This window comes from Chiloscyllium plagiosum, unplaced genomic scaffold (assembly GCF_037043375.1).
Source record: "Chiloscyllium plagiosum isolate Xiang-an unplaced genomic scaffold, Cpla_swu_hap1 HiC_scaffold_30, whole genome shotgun sequence".
NCBI lineage: Eukaryota > Metazoa > Chordata > Chondrichthyes > Orectolobiformes > Hemiscylliidae > Chiloscyllium > Chiloscyllium plagiosum.
The window spans coordinates 46,006,795-46,023,613 of NW_028270168.1; the positions used below are offsets into that span (position 1 = coordinate 46,006,795).

At 41.1% G+C, this 16,819-nt stretch overlaps 1 protein-coding gene across 2 annotated transcripts in view; it reads right to left on the reverse strand.

The window, feature by feature from the left end:
• The window catches only part of inpp5b (inositol polyphosphate-5-phosphatase B), a 182,393-nt gene that overhangs the window by 63,070 nt on the left and 102,504 nt on the right, over positions 1 to 16,819 (reverse strand). For both annotated transcript variants that reach the window (XM_087976910.1, XM_043717903.2), the window contains 5 exons: positions 14,361 to 14,448; positions 13,276 to 13,344; positions 6,329 to 6,499; positions 5,272 to 5,373; positions 3,944 to 4,058 (listed from right to left, as the gene is read on the reverse strand). In XM_087976910.1, the coding sequence (XP_087833036.1) occupies positions 3,944 to 4,058; positions 5,272 to 5,373; positions 6,329 to 6,499; positions 13,276 to 13,344; positions 14,361 to 14,448 (545 nt within the window). The remainder of the gene's footprint in view (positions 1 to 3,943; positions 4,059 to 5,271; positions 5,374 to 6,328; positions 6,500 to 13,275; positions 13,345 to 14,360; positions 14,449 to 16,819) is intronic.

Sequence of the window (16,819 nt, forward strand, 5' to 3'; positions counted from 1 at the left end):
TATCCAATTGCCGCTTAAAGGTCACCAAAGATTCTGACTCTACCATTCCCACAGGCAGCGCATTCCATGCCCCCACCACTCTCTGGGTAAAGAACCCACCCCTGACATCTCCCCTATACCTTCCACCCTTCACCTTAAATTTATGTCCCCTTGTAACACTCTGTTGTACCCGGGGAAAAAGTTTCTGACTGTCTACTCTATCTATTCCTCTGATCATCTTATAAACCTCTATCAAGTCACCTCTCATCCTTCGCCGTTCCAACGAGAAAAGGCCTAGCACTCTCAACCTATCCTCGTACGACCTATTCTCCATTCCAGGCAACATCCTGGTAAATCTTCTCTGCACCCTCTCCAAAGCTTCCACATCTTTCCTAAAGTGGGGTGACCAGAATTGCACACAGTACTCCAAATGTGGCCTAACCAAAGTCCTGTACAGTTGCAACATCACTTCACGACTCTTGAATTCAATCCCTCTGCTAATGAACGCTAATACACCATAGGCCTTCTTACAAGCTCTATCCACCTGAGTGGCAACTTTCAAAGATCTATGAACATAGACCCCAAGATCCCTCTGTTCCTCCACCTCACTAAGAACCCTACCGTTAACCCTGTATTCCGCATTCTTATTTGTCTTTCCAAAATGGACAACCTCACACTTGGCAGGGTTGAACTCCATCTGCCACTCCTCAGCCCAGCTCTGCATCATATCTAAGTCCCTTCGTAGCCGACAACAGCCCTCCTCACTATCCACAACTCCACCAATCTTTGTATCATCTGCAAATTTACTGACCCACCCTTCGACTCCCTCATCCAAACTTGAAATGCTAAATTTGTTTCCCTCTCTACAAATGCTGTCAGACCTGTTGGTTTTCTTCGGCTTTCTTTGTGTTTGTTAGCAGAGGAACACCACATCTTCACAACTGCACCCCCATTAACACTCCCCAGCTACAGGATTCTGATCAGGGAAATATGTTAAAAATCAGTTATTTCCTTTCAGGTTGTCATGGCAAAAGCTTCAGACCCTATCAGTTTTCCTTCGAAGTTGAAACAAAATGCTTGCAGTTCCCAAGTCCTCAAATTGTATATCAGACTTAAAATTGAGGTAACCAAGTACAGTTCTCTATTGTTTCAGGCATTTCATTACCATCAGCATATGGCTGATGTTATAAAAATATTGGAGCTTAAATTGTGATAAAGTAATCAAGACTTTTAGGAAGAGATGGAGTGCTGGCTCAACCATATCAAGCAAAGAATATTGAAACCAATTCTCTATTACCAAATACAAAACAAAACAATAGTAACATTAGGGCACTATATTAGGAGGGTTAAAAGCCTTTGGCAAACAGGATTAGGGAAAATCCCAAGATGTTTTATACATACATAAAGAATAAGAAAAGGTAGGTCCACTCAAGGACAAAGGAAGGAATTTATACGTGGAGTCAAAGGAAGTGGGTCAAAGGATATTCACAAAGGAGAAGGACTGCAGGAGGGGTATGTTGATATTATTGGGCATGTCAATATAAAAAAAAGGTGTCAGGTGTTTTAAAATGATTAAGGTAAACAAGTCCTGAGGATATAATGGGATCTCTAAGATCTGAGAATGCTGAGGCAGATAAGTGAGAAAATTGTTGGGGCCTTGTATGAAATCTTTAATCACAGATCATAGAAATCATCTTGTATCCTCTTTAGTCACAGGAGAGGTCCCAGATAACTGGAGAAGAGCCAATGTTGTTCTTTTTTTTAATGAAGGGCAACAGGCATAATCCAGGAAATCACAGGCTGGTGACCCTTCTGTCAATGTTAGGGAAATTATTGAGAAGATTCTCAGGGATAAGAATTACTCAGATTTGGAAAAATATGGACTTATTAATGACAGGCAACATGGCTTTCTGTCAGAAAGATAGTGTCTCATAACCTTGGTTGAGTTTTTTGTGGAAGTGACAAAGATGATTGATAAGGGCAGGACATAAATGCTGTCTATATGGACTTCAGCAAGGCCTCTGACAAGATCCCTCATGGCAGGCGAATACAAGAGGTGAAGTCACATGGGATTTGCGATGAACTGGTAAGATGGATATAGAACTGGCTTAGTCATAGAAGAAAGAGTAGCGGTGGAACGGTACTTTTCTGACAGGAGATCTATGAATAGTGGTGTTGTGCAGGGATCAGTGCTGGGTCCCCTATTGTTTGTAATATATATAAATGATCTGGAGGAGAATGTGAGGCGGTCTGATTCGTAAGTTTGCAAATGACACAAAGGTTGGAGCTGCAGATAGTGAAGAGGATTGACAGAGAATACAACAGGATATAGAAAGGTTGGAAACTTGGGTGGAGAAATTGCAGATGCAGTTTAATCTGGACAAATGCAAGGTGATGCATTTTGGAAGACCTAATGACAGGAGGGAAGTGTACTGTAAATGGCAGAACCCTTAGTAGCATCAACAAAGAGAGGGATGCAGGCAAACAGGTCCACATTTTCCTGGAAGTGGCAACACAAGTGGATAAGTTGGTCAAGAAGCATATGGCATGCTTGCCTTCACCGTTCGAGATATAAATATGGGCAAGTCATATTGCAGCTGTATAGAACTTTAGTTGGGCCACTTTTGGAATATAATGCAGAGTTCTGGTTAACACACTATAAGAAGGATGTGGTGACCTTAGAGAAGGTACAGAAATGGTTAACAGGATGTTGCCTGATTTGGAAGGTATTAGCTATGAGGAGAAATTGGACAAGCTTGCTTTGTTTTCACTTCAATGTCAAAGGATGAAGGTGACCTGATACAAGTTTACAAAATCATGAGAAGCATGGATAGACTGCCAAGTTGGAGTCTTTTTCCCAGGATAGAAATGTCCTAGCTACTATCAATTCTGAGGAAGGGTCACCGGACCAAAACGTTAACTCTGATTTCACAGATGCTGCCAGACCTGTCGAGCCTTTCCAACAACTTCTGTTTTTATTTCTGATTTACAGCATCCGCAGTTGTTTCGGTCTTTATTAATAAACAACAATTACGAGGAGAAATAGGTTTATGGTAAAAGAGGGTAGGTTTAAAAGAGATATGAGAAACAATTTTTTTTGTACAGAGGGCACTAAGTGCCTGAAATGCACTGCAGAGGAAAACGCAATCCAATAGTACAAGACTTCTTGAAAGAAAATGAATAGGTAGGGAATAGAGAGATACGGACTGCATACAAGCAAAAGGCTTTTGGTTTAGAAAAGCATCATGTGTCACCAGCACAGTCTTGGTGGGCTGAAGGGCCTTCTCCTGTGTTGTACTGATCTTTGCTCTTATAACAAGGAGGCTGTGATGTAAATACTCTTACCCTGTAACAAGTGCAGTACCATTGTAGCAAAAAAAAATACAGGAAAGAATTTAAAGATGGGAATAAGGCACAAGCATAGGCGGACTCAGTAGCTCTAACATCATGATTTGGGGAAAGACATACTATACATTAGATTTAAGGCAATCTTATCCTCCTGCACACACATTTAATTTTGTTTCTTATTTCCTGAAGCTGCACTTAATTCAATATTGTTTGCAGCCTTCCAGTGCATTTTTCACTGGTGAGCCTTGACAAAATGACCAGGATTTTCCACGTCACAATGGTCAGATGATCATGGTTGGGGAAAAGCAATTTCTCAAAGTGTGCTTTTGGCAAGCCACAGAAGCAGTAAAATATATGCGAGCTGTCTGACCAAGGGGCCATTATCACCAGATCAAATCCTGTTCTCACCCAATATCCGCTTATTTTGCTGTTGGACTGGGAGTAAGAAGTCTTTAATAATTTTGTTTCTCAATCCTGGTTCACAGTTTAATTCTGCTGTCTCAAAATTGCCCTGGGTGACACCAACTAACTGAAAAGAATTCAAGATCAAACCTATACAATTTAATGCTGGTTAGATCACTTTAAGAGGGATGCAACAAAAATGCAATATACTTACCTTTGCATATGCAGCTGAAGGATGAAGACTTTCAGAAACTGCTATGAACCACTCCTCCTCCCTTGGTGTCTCATTAAAAAGGAATGTTTCTTTACTGAGGTCAATTTCCTGAAAACTTTTAAAAGCAAATAAATTTTGATTAGCCTGCTCTTAATCAGAAGTACGTCTGGAAATACAATTCAGACACAATTATTTGAAATGGATTTGGATCGTAAACTATTAACAAGGCTTCAATTTTCATGAGCTTATAATTCTTCAATTATAGCTGAGATGCAAATATCATTATGAGTTCACATGTTCTGGGCTTGCTACATTTGAGTTTTTAAAGCGATGCCGATAATGCTTGTAAAACAGCACTGTGCATGGAAGCAGCATTCATACAACAGTACACGGCAAATTGGCATACTTCAGAGAGTTGCAGGTGCTGAGTCAATTGATTATATTCAAGACTGACAACGTTTCTGGATACCAAGGGAATCAAGGGATATTGGGAAAGTGTTTGAAGTGTAGCTAATCAGCAACGATCTTAATGAATGTTGGGATTGGCCCAAGGGGCCAACTGTTCCCACAACTATTTTTAGTGTTCTTAAAAACTGTTCATGTTAGTGCAAAGTTTTGGAGTTGAGGTGATTCACAGCTTTCAGCAACAAGACAATATCAACTATCAATATTGCATTATTTTGAGTTGCTTGAACAGAATTCACTCTTTTAAAAAAAAAGTTATTTTTGACTCATAGTACACAGGAAGTCATTCAGCTACCACATGTGTGCGTTCTCTACAAGAGCCACTTCCCTGTTTTCTTCTCTATATAATCCAGTAAAAACCTATCCTTTTTAAATATATAACGAATTCGCAAGAGGCTCTTGTGGCACAATGGTAGTGTCCCTGTCTCTGAGCCAGGAGAATTGTGCTCACATTCTCCAAACGTGAGAGACAACATGTCTGAACTAGTTGAGTAAAGATATTTATAACTAGTTCACTTTTGTTTCCACCACCCCTTCAGGGAGTGCACTCCAGTTCTTCATGCAAGCAAAAGGAAATGCTTCTCTTGCAGTGCCTGTTTAGCAACTAGTTCTGTGCACATTGATTCTAAGTCAATGTTTCTAGTATATGTATTAAAATTCAGCAGGCAAAAATTCTTCATCCACCGTCTTTCCAAGTCTGGACAATTTAGACTAGTTTGGAGCAGTGTGTCATTTACACTTCAATAATGGTATTTTGTTTATATACTGAATGATTTAAAAATAAGGAGAAGTGACTCCAAGTTCTCACATTTATTACTAAACATAGTATGAACAAACATTGAGTTGTGTTGTCAGAGACGTACCCAACACAGTAGATATCAGGTGGTTCAGAATCAGAGCTCAGCCAAGGCCTCAGATCCTCCTTAGGAGACTTGCCATTCACATTGTACGTCCCTGCAAAAATCCTACATGACATAAAATACTGTTTTTCAATATGAAATGCAGAATTAGAGCAATGCAAAAGGTGCAGACATAATTTCTAGTCTATTTTATTGTTGCATAATTCATTTGTTGGTTGGGCAAAATGATGCCAATTCCCCAAACGGAAGGAAATCAGTTGTAAGTAATGTAACTTACAGCTTGTCATTGTCAACACACAAGACATATACCTTACTCTATAATTAGTCTTAAATGCATACATTTTTAAAAATGCACACCTAATGCATGAGGTACACTCTGGTAGACCTATTTTGGAAGGCTCCAGCTTAAGCAGTACATGGCTTGTCCCTGCTTTTTCCTTGAGCTTGCTTAGTGGAATGAGTGGCATATGTCGGAAACTCAATGAATCTGGTTGTGTACATCGAGAGCTCACATAAGTAACAGTAATGATATCTCAGCTTCAAGGTCAAAACCAAGTGAAGGTGCAGATAAATTGAAGAAAACAGTGATCTTCTAGTTTCCTCATCAGTCTCAATTTTTTATAAACTGACTGACATTTGATAAGCACATAAATACTGGATGAGCTACAGCTCGTGCTGTGGACTTAAGATGCATACAGTTTAGGGGGGATTAAAAAAGATGCTTCATTTGAAAAAGCTGCCCTTGAGTGATCGACAAGCTGATTTTCTAACTGTTGCTTGATAATGCAAGTGTTTGGAAATAGACTGACCCACTATAGGGATAAGGAGTAATGATCCCCACAACTAGGACAAGTGATTGGCATGAGAAGATTGGAAAGGGACTGCGCTCATAGCGAGGGCTGGAAACCCCAAGACAGAGAATGGTTGAGGTGAAGATTGCAGATTTGCATCTGTTTGGTGCTGTAGGGTATTTACAATCAACATTTAAAGAGCTTATGCTGTGCTCCTATTTCTCGAGATAAAACTGGTTCCAACAATATAGTTGTGCATTTAAACTAACCTGTAGTTTCTGATGTAAGTGTATTTCTCTTCTTGCTTCAGCAACTCTGATTTGATCAGATTGTCCCGCAGGCCAAATTGTGGCATCGTGAGGATTTGGGCTTTGCTTGTTGGCAAGATGTCAGCTTTGCGGATCTTGTCATCAGTTATGTCAGGTTTCATTTTCTCAGGCCTTGAAACACAAATAAAATACTTTTGCCCTCTTATGTACATCAAGGCACGGCAAATTAACATTGAAGTGCAATGATGAATCTACACAGAGCCTATGAAACCACAGTTGGAATTCTTGTACCATTCCAGACTCCACACTATTGGAACTAAGTTGTGATAAGAGAGAAAATACAGCATATAAAGATGTTCTGTGATATGGGGAAATACAGATTTAACAAAATATTTGAAAGATTGAGGCTTTTAACTTGAACAGCGGAAATGAGGGGCTGGCACAGAGTAGGTACAAATGGGCTATTCTCAGTCATGGAACAAGGTTATGAAATTTAATTGCAACAGATTACAGCTGGGGACTGAAGAATTATTTTGCATACACAACATTGTGAGATGGTGAAATGAATGCTAAATCAAGGTGGGAAAGTTTCCTAAAAGAAAAAAGGGAACAAAGGGACATAGAAGCACAAGAGGCTCATGGAATTATTAATACGGAACAGAAACATCACCACAGCCTGGCTGGCCTGCTTGCACATTGGAATTCCATTTAATCTCCTCTAGCAATAGCAATGGATAAACAGATGGATGATAATGGAATAGTCTCGGTTAGATGGGCTCTAGATTGTTGCGCCAATCTGTAAAACCATCGAGAGCCGAAGAGCCTGTACTGTGCTGTACTGTTCTATGTCCTATACATCTCTTGCCTCTCATGAGTTCATTCCTGATGATCACATGATGGCTGTGACTGAGATATGGGAAAAGAGGCAATGACAACTTTCCTATAATTGGAGAAAAGCCCTTCTCAAACTGCTGTGTTAGTGTAGCACTCATCTGGGAATCACATCTTCATCCGTCTCCTTACACCTTAGACAACTTTCCATCTTATTCCACTCTTCACAACTTGCATTTAAAATACTTGTTTCATCTTGCCAATGCAAATACTCCAAATTCCTCCAAGATGCTTTGTCTCCACTGCCTCTGTACTGCATGACTTTGTGTTGTCTGTGATTTCAAGCCATCATCTTAATTCTCTGGTTCTCACTCTAACTTTAGCACTCTTCTTTCCTCCCTAAACCGCTCCTTTTATATAAAAGTCTCCCATCCCTTCAAACTCATCACCTCACACCTCATTACCCTTACCATAAATACTGCTATAATTAACTTTCTGATCGTTCATTGGATCACCTTCCACTCAATTTCCCCTGCCCAGCCCATTTCTTTTCTGTGTCCCACCCTGGAAAAATCAGTCAGAAAGTTTTTCTTTCAAGTAAACCTCTACATAGAAAGAAATGGTTTTTGCCCTGAGGTGAGTGAGTGAGTAACTGCTTTGAATTATTTAGAGGGATAAATATTTTGACTTCAATATTAGTGATTACTATGTTAACCAGTTATTGCATACTCACTGGATATGCCTTGCTTTGACAATAAACCAATGATTACATTAGAGAATAGAGATTCGAGGAATAGGGAGAGAGAACAATTAAATGCGTGGCTTCAGGGATGGTGCAGGAGGGAGGGGTTCCAGTTTTTGGATAACTGGGGTTCTTTCTGGGGACGGTGGGACCTCTATAAACAGGATGGTCTACACCTGAACCTGAGGGGAACCAGTATCCTTGGGGGGAGGTTTGCTAGTGCTCTTGGGGGGGGTTTAAACTAACTCGGCAGGGGCATGGGAACCCAGATTGTAGCTTCAGGGTGCAGGGCCTGGAGTGTAGGGAGGTGAGGAACATGGCATCAATTTCCAAGGAGGGTGCCTGTAAACAGGGAAGTGGCTTGAAGTGTGTATACTTCAATGCAAGAAGTATACGAAATAAGGTAGGTGAACTTGCAGCGTTGGTTGGTACCTGGGACTTCGATGTTGTGGCTATTACGGAGACATGGCTAGAACAGGGACAGGATTGGCTGTTGCAGGTTCCGGGATTTAAATGTTTTAGTAGGGTCAGAGGTGGGGGTAAAAGAGGGGGAGGTGTGGCATTGCTTGTCAAAGATAGTATTACAGCGGTGGAAAGGACGATGGATGAGGACTTGCCATCTGAGGTAGTTTGGGCTGAGGTTAGGAACAGGAAAGGTGAGGTCACCCTGTTAGGAGTCTTTTACAGGCCTCCTAATAGTCCTAGAATCATTGAAGAAAGGATTGGGAAGGTGATTCAGGAGATGAGTGACAGTAATAGGGTGGTTGTTATGGGGGACTTTAACTTTCCTGATATTGATTGGGAAAGCTATAGCTCAAGTTCGTTAGATGGGTCAGTGTTTGTTCAATGTGTGCAGGAGAGTTTCCTGACACAATATGTAGACAGGCCAACAAGAGGTGAGGCCATACTGGATTTGGTTCTGGGTAACGAACCAGGCCAGGTGTTAGAATTAGAGGTAGGTGAGCACTTTGGGGATAGTGACCATAATTCGGTGATTTTTACACTCGTGATGGAGAGGGATAAGTGTGTACTACAGGGCAAGAATTATAGCTGGGGTAAGGGAAATTATGATGCGGTGAGGCATGACTTAGGATGTGTGGCTTGGAAAAGTAGACTCCAAGGCAAGAGTGTAAATGATATGTGGAACTTGTTCAAGGGGCAACTATTGAGTGTCCTTGATAATTATGTACCTGTCAGGCAGGAAGGAAAGGGTCGTGCGAGGGAGCCGTGGTTTAATAAGGAATTGGAATCCCTTGTTAAATGGAAGAGGGCAGCCTATCTCAAGATGAGACGTGAAGGTTCAATTGGGGCGATTGAGAGTTATAGGGTAGCCAGGAAGGACCTGAAGAGAGAGCTAAAAGCAGCAAGGAGGGGACATGAAAGGTCCTTAGTAGATAGGATTAGGGAAAACCCTAAGGCTTTCTATAGGTATGTTAGGAATAAAAGAATGACTAGGGTAGGAATAGGTCCAGTCAAGGATAGTAGGGGGAAGTTGCGTGTGGAGGCGGAAGAGATTGGGGAGACACTGAATGAATACTTTTCTTCAGTATTCACTCAGGAACAGGGCATTGTTGTCGATGAGAATACTGAGGCACAAATAAGTAGAATGGATGGCTTTGAGGTATGTAGAGAAGAGGTGTTGGAAATCCTGGAAAAGGTGAAAATAGATAAGTCCCCTGGGCCTGATGGCATTTATCCTAGGATTCTCTGGGAAGCAAGGGAGGAGATTGCAGAGCCATTGGCCTTGATTTTTATGTCCTCTTTGTCTACAGGAGTAGTCCCAGAAGACTGGAGGATAGCAAATGTGGTTCCCTTGTTCAAAAAGGGGAGTAGGGATAGCCCTAGTAACTATAGGCCGGTGAGTCTCACTTCTGTTGTGGGCAAAGTCTTAGAGAGAATTGTAAGGGATAGGATTTATGCACATCTAGATAGGAATAATGTGATCAAGGATAGTCAGCATGGTTTTGTGAAGGGCAAGTCGTGCCTCACAAACCTTATTGAATTCTTTGAAAAGGTGACGAAGGAGGTTGATGAGGGGAAAGCGGTAGATGTGGTATATATGGATTTTAGTAAGGCGTTTGATAAGGTTCCCCATGGTAGGCTACTGCAGAAAATACGGAGATATGGCATTGAGGGTGAGTTGGAGGTTTGGATTAGGAATTGGCTGGATGGAAGAAGACAGAGGGTAGTAGTTGATGGCAAAGTTTCTTCATGGAGTGCCGTCACTAGCGGTGTTCCGCAAGGATCTGTTTTGGGACCATTGCTGTTTGTCATTTTTATAAATGACCTGGAAGAGGGGTTAGAAGGTTGGGTGAGCAAGTTTGCGGATGATACGAAAGTCGGAGGAGTTGTTGACAGTGAGGAAGCATGTGGCAGGTTACAGCAGGATATAGAGAAGCTGCAGAGCTGGGCAGAAAGGTGGCAGATGGAATTCAATGTAGCTAAGTGCGAGGTGATTCACTTTGGGAAGAATAACAAAAAGATGGGGTACTGGGCTAATGGTCGGATACTTGGTAGTGTGGATGAGCAGAGGGATCTTGGTGTCCATGTACACAGATCTCTGAAAGTTGCCACCCAGGTAAATAGTGCGGTGAGGAAGGCATATGGCGTACTGGCTTTTATTGGTAGAGGAATTGAGTTCCGGAGTCCTGAGGTCATGATGCAGTTGTATAAGACTCTGGTACGGCCGCATCTGGAATATTGTGTGCAGTTTTGGTCGCCATACTATAGGAAGGATGTGGAGGCATTGGAACGGGTGCAGAGGAGGTTTACCAGGATGTTGCCTGGTATGGAAGGAAAATCGTATGAGGAAAGACTGAGGCACTTGGGGCTGTTTTCACTAGAGAAAAGAAGGTTTAGGGGTGACTTGATTGAGGTGTACAAGATGATTAGGGGGTTAGATAGGGTCGACAGTATGAACCTTTTCCCGCGTATTGAGTCGGGTATTACAAGGGGGCATAGCTTTAAATTAAGGGGGCGTAGATATAGGACTGATGTTAGGGGTAGGTTCTTCACTCAGCGAGTCGTTAGTTCATGGAATGCCCTGCCAGTAACAGTGGTGGACTCTCCCTCTTTATGGGCATTTAAGAGGGCATTGGATAGGTATATGGAGGATAGTGGGTTAGTGTAGTTTAGGTGGGCTTGGATCGGCGCAACATCGAGGGCCCAAGGGCCTGTACTGCGCTGTATTCTTCTATGTTCTATGTTCTATGTAGAACTGGTTGACAGACCTTTTTATTCAAAACTTGAGATAGAAAATGGATTTAATTGGCCAAAATGGACATGTAGAAACAATAATTTTATCTTGTGATGTGTGAAGTAGTGGGCGAATGCAACAGAGCATTCCTCTAGCCTTAGTCATAACAACATGCCTTGCTAAACTCCCATATTCTACCCTCTGCAAACTTGATACACAAATTTTTACTGCTCGGACCCTGCATACTCACCACTCTTGTGTTTGCCAACTACATGGAAGTGTTGCTTAAATATGAACCAGTTACAGAATTAATTTTGATGTTTTCAAATCACTTCAAGGCCTCACCCCTCTATGTGCCTGGAACCTCCTTCCTCCTGAACCTCCAATCTGTGAACTTTGCAAATTCCAACCTACTGCGCATTTTCATTTTTAATCACTGTTGACAGACATGCCTAGACCCTAAGCTCTGGAATGGCCTCTTGTCTTACTGTCTCCTTTTTCCTCATTTAAGACACTTCATAAAACCTGACCACTTTTGATCATCGAACCTAATATTTCCTTGCATGACTCAATTTTGTTGAATCATGTACTTTGAATCATCTGGGGTTGTTTTATTAGGTGCTGTATAAATGAAATTCTTCTTGTCAAAAGCAAGTAAATGGGACTGGTAAAAATTAAGGTAAGACCATGATTCAGACCTTAGTCTTGTAATAATACTAGTAATTGAACCGCAGAATATATGAAAGACCATCTTATTCGTATAATAACTTGGTAACTTTCTCCAAGGTCACGTCAAAGCGAAAGGCAATTGAAGGATAATTTGAATACATTACTTGTTAAAAGTAATGTGTCAGTGAATGCAGTAACTGATGTAACAGGCTTTCAGGAACACTCATAGACCTCACTGTAGACAACTTTAAAGGTCCATCATGCCACTTTGGTAGAGGGAAGGAATTGCAGTTATGTGCCTTTCACAATCTCACAAAGTCATTACAGCTAATTAAGTACTTTTGAAATCTCACCCATGTCGCAACAAAGAAAAATGCACCAGCCAATCTAAGGACAGAAAATCCCACAAACAGTAATAAGATAATCACCATGTAAAGCTGCTTGTTGAGTAATAAACTGTCTAAAGAAGTATCATTTGGTTTCAAAAACCTGCTCCTTTCAAATAACAAAAATAGTCTATTCAAACTGTAGGATATACCCAACCTATTTGTCATAGGTGAAAGCTCTACAAATATTTTCATTTGCCAAATGCAAGTCAATCCCTGAATATTCAGTCATTTCTACACTTCAGTGACTCAATAGCCCAGTAGGCGCCTATGCTGAAATCCAAGCAAATAATTGATTTAAAGCACTCATAATGGGTACCTATCGGGTTCATTTTTAAAACACAGGTTAAAAACTACTGTGAAAACATTGCAAGCTGTCTTCATTATGAAAAGAAAGCAAAAGATTATCAGGCCATTTCCTGTAGTGTGTGGGGCACAGTACTAAAAGTGAAAATCAGTTAAATTAGTATTGTCAATACACATTTCACGATACACTAATCATTTGAATAACATGTTGCACATTTCTGCCACACGTACATATATAAGTTGCAGATAAATTTTAATGAAACAAGCTTTGATGTGCAATCTTTCAGTAAAATGATGTTAAACATTTACCTGTTGTTACCAGTTAGAATTCCCTGACAAAATCTTCTACAAGAAATGCCTTCTTTAATATTCCCCGAAAGAATATTTGCCTCTGCAAAGGCTGAGAACTTAGCTATTTCAAAATGGGAAGCCCCGCCTTGTCTGGAATATCTTCATCAGCATTGCCAGTGCAGAGTAGGTTATAGAACAGGACAACTTTGCAATATTTAAATTGACACAGCAGATGTGACCAAAAGAGAGTTGCAATGCAGGTTTTTGTATGTTGTTTTTAACTTCTGCCATACATGGCAAGGTGACACCCTCAACTGTCATCCTTCCTTGCACAATTTTTACAAAAAATAAACAGGAAGAAAAAGTACTAAATGGAGAAAAAAACACCTCACTGCAATTACAATATGTCAAGTAAACAAATCAGATCAGTATTTCAGAACAAGTTAAAAATTAAACTTTCAAGAGAAAGCAACATAAATATCTTAATCATATTCAAACCCACAGACTCTTATTTGTTCTTACATACTTTGTTGCAGGAGGATGTGCAGAGCAACTAGTGGAGGCATCAGAGCATGTTTCTAGGTCAGAGGAATATCTATGAAGAGCAGTAAAATGCAATTAAAATAATGCATTTGCTTAATGTTACAGCTCACACTTTACAAAATACGGAATACTGTACAATGCTGATCATAATTGTATTAAATTAATTATTTTGTTTACAGGTTAACCATGGCATTATCCAATTTGGTTACCATTAAAACATATAAAGTATCAATATGCCAATACCCTAACAAGCTAACCTCTGGACATAGATATTCAAAAAATCTGCCCTCTTACCAAAGAGAAAGAGAGAGAGAGACAGAAAAAGAGAGAAAATGAGAGACAGAAAGAGAGAGAGAGAGAGAGATGATGAATGGTCCTTTCCATCCTGCTGCCCTTAGCATAGAGTCATAGAAATGTACAGCATGGAAACTTCGGTCCAATGCCGACCAGATATCCCATCCTAATCTAGTTCCATTTGCCACCACTTGGTCCATATCCCTCTCAATCCTTCCTATTCATATACCCATCCAGATGCCTTTTAAATGCTGTAATTGTACCAGCCTCCAGCACTTTATGTATTTTAACACACTGCAGCTCAAAAAATGAAAGGGCTGTTATCAGGGTCAATTTCCTGAACTTAAGAGATTTTCTGTGCCATTAAGTCACAAATATAGTATTTCCCTATTTACGAATGTCTGACAAATGCAAACTCATATAGGGGTATAATGTTAAAGATCTGTTACTAATGTTAAAGGTCTATAATTATAGCCAAACACTTTATATTGCCCTGCATTGTGTTCTGACTAGTGTACAAAATTGACTTGCATATTACTTCAAGAATAGAACCTGTTCACAACTTGGGGACTGCCCGTACTCTATCTTGCTGCTTCAAGAAGCAACAGTGCCTTGCACAGCTCAACAACTTGCATCAGTTAACTTTCAAGTTTCAAAACACTCCTGGTTTTTCAGAAATAGCAATCCAACTTCTATTTGAGAGTATAATATGCATGCTCTCTTCCACAATTATACTAATTCAATAATCATAGTGTACAGTATCACATATCTTACTTTTCTGCAGTTGAGTCACAGCCATCTTCATACATGCAACTGTCCCTTTCTTTACCGCCATGTTTGATTGCTAGCAGATCAGAATCGCCTGGAATCAAACATAAAATGCATGGTGACATAAAAAAAAGCAAATAGAATGGTTCAGTAAGTTGTGACTGACTGAGCTAGCCGAGTCCTAAGTAAATGGTTGCTGAACTAAATTTGCAGCAGGTATTCAGGAATTCAACTGGAGGGGAAAACCCCAACTGACCTCACCCTCAGTAATCTACCTTTCCCAGATGCATTTGTCCATGACAACAGCAGTAAGGCATAACACTACACACTCCATGTGGAGATAAGGTGCCATCTTCACATTGAGGGCACCCTCCATTATGTTGTGTGATGATATGACTATGCTCAATGTAACAGCCTTTGAACAGATCAAGCAACTCAAAGCCAGGCATCCACAAGATGCTGTAGGCTATCAGCAACAAGAGAATTGTATTCAGTTGCAATTTGTAACGTCATGGTCTGGCATTTTCGCCACTCTGACAGTACTATCAAATAGGGAGATCAATCCTATTTCAATGTAAAATGCAGAACGGCATGTCAGGAACAGCTGTAGATATACTTATAAATGAGGTGTATACCTGAGAAAGGTACAATATAGACGAAGAAATATGAAATAGATTTAAGTGATTCCACAACAACAGAACAGATCTAATTACTTGTGGTTAAACTGAAGTCTTGCTACATCCAGTCATAAATGGCAGTGTACAATTAACAACTCACGGGAGGAGGAGGCTCCACAAATAGCAAGGGTGAAGCATTTGCATCTACCTTCAACCAGAAGGCAAATAGATGATCTATCTCAGCCTCCTCCAGAGGTCAGCTTCACAGATGCCTGTTATTAGCCAATTTGATTCATTCACGTGACATCAAGAAATGGGTGGAGGCAATGGATACTGAAAAGATCCCTGACAACAGTCTGGTATTAGTACTAATGACTCTAGCCACACTGCTCCAGTACAGTTTCAACACTGGCATCAATCCGACAATGTGGAAAGTTTTTTTTTAGATTAGATTAGATTACTTACAGTGTGGAAACAGGCCCTTCGGTCCAACAAGTCCACACCGACCCGCCGAAGCGTATACCACCCAGACCCATACTCCTACACTTACCCCTAACCCCTAACACTACGGGCAATTTAGCATGGTCAATTCACCTAACCTGCACATTTTTGGATTGTGGGAGGAAACCGGAGCACCCGGAGGAAACCTACGCAGAGAATGTGCAAACTCCACACAGAGTCGCCTGAGGCGAGAATTGAACCCGGGTCTCTGGCGCTGTGAGGCAGCAGTGCCAACCACTGTGCCACCGTGCCGCCCACAATTATTGAGGTACATTCAGTACACAAAATGTCAGACAAATCCAACCCTATCAATTACTGCCCTCTCAGTCTACTCTTGATCATCAACAATGAGTTGGAAAGGATCATTGATATTGTTATCAAGCAGAAATTCTAAAGGAATAATCTGCCCAATTAGTTTGAGGTCTATCAGAGTCACTCACTCCTGACCTCATTTACAGCCACGGTCCAAATACAGACAAAAGTGAATTCCAGCGCTAAGGTGAGAGTGACTGCACTGGGCATCAAAGCTGCATTTATCCTATCAAAACAGGATACAAAGGGAATTGAGGGGGAAAAAATACATGCAACAGTTGAAGTCATACTGAGCACAAAGGGAGATGGATGTGATTGTGGTCAATCATCTCTCCAGGACATCTCTCCAGGAATTCCACAAAAGTTGTGCTCTGGGTCCAATCACCATAGCCTTCCCTTCATCATAAGGTCAGAAGTGGAGCTACTGAAGCAAGCTAATCCCGTATGCAAGATGTAGACAATATCCAGATGCTGAGACACAGCAATTAACACTACTGCCACACAATTGCCAGGTAATGATAATTTCCAACAAAGAGAATCTAACCCTCATCCTTGATATTCAATGGCATTATCAAGACTGAATACCATATCATCATCTTGACCAGAAACTGAACTGGACCAGTCATTTTTTTTTAGATTAGATTACTTACAGTGTGGAAACAGGCCCTTCAGCGCAACAAGTCCACACCGACCCTCTGAAAAGCAACCCACCCAGACCCATTCCCCTACATTTACCCTTTCACCTAACACTATGGACAATTTAGCATGGCCAATTCACCTAACCTGCACATCTTTGGACTGTGGGAGGAAACCGGAGCACCCGGAGGAAACCCATGCAGACACAGGGAGGATGTGCAAACTCCACACAGACAGTTGCCGAGGCGGAAATTGAACCTGGGTCTTTGGTGCTGTGAGGCAGCAGTGCTAACCACTGTGCCACCGTGCCGCCCATTTCATTGCAATAGCTACCAAAGCAGGTTGTAGGCTCGGAATTCTGAGTGAGTAACTTGCTTCCTGTGCCCCCCAATGCATGCA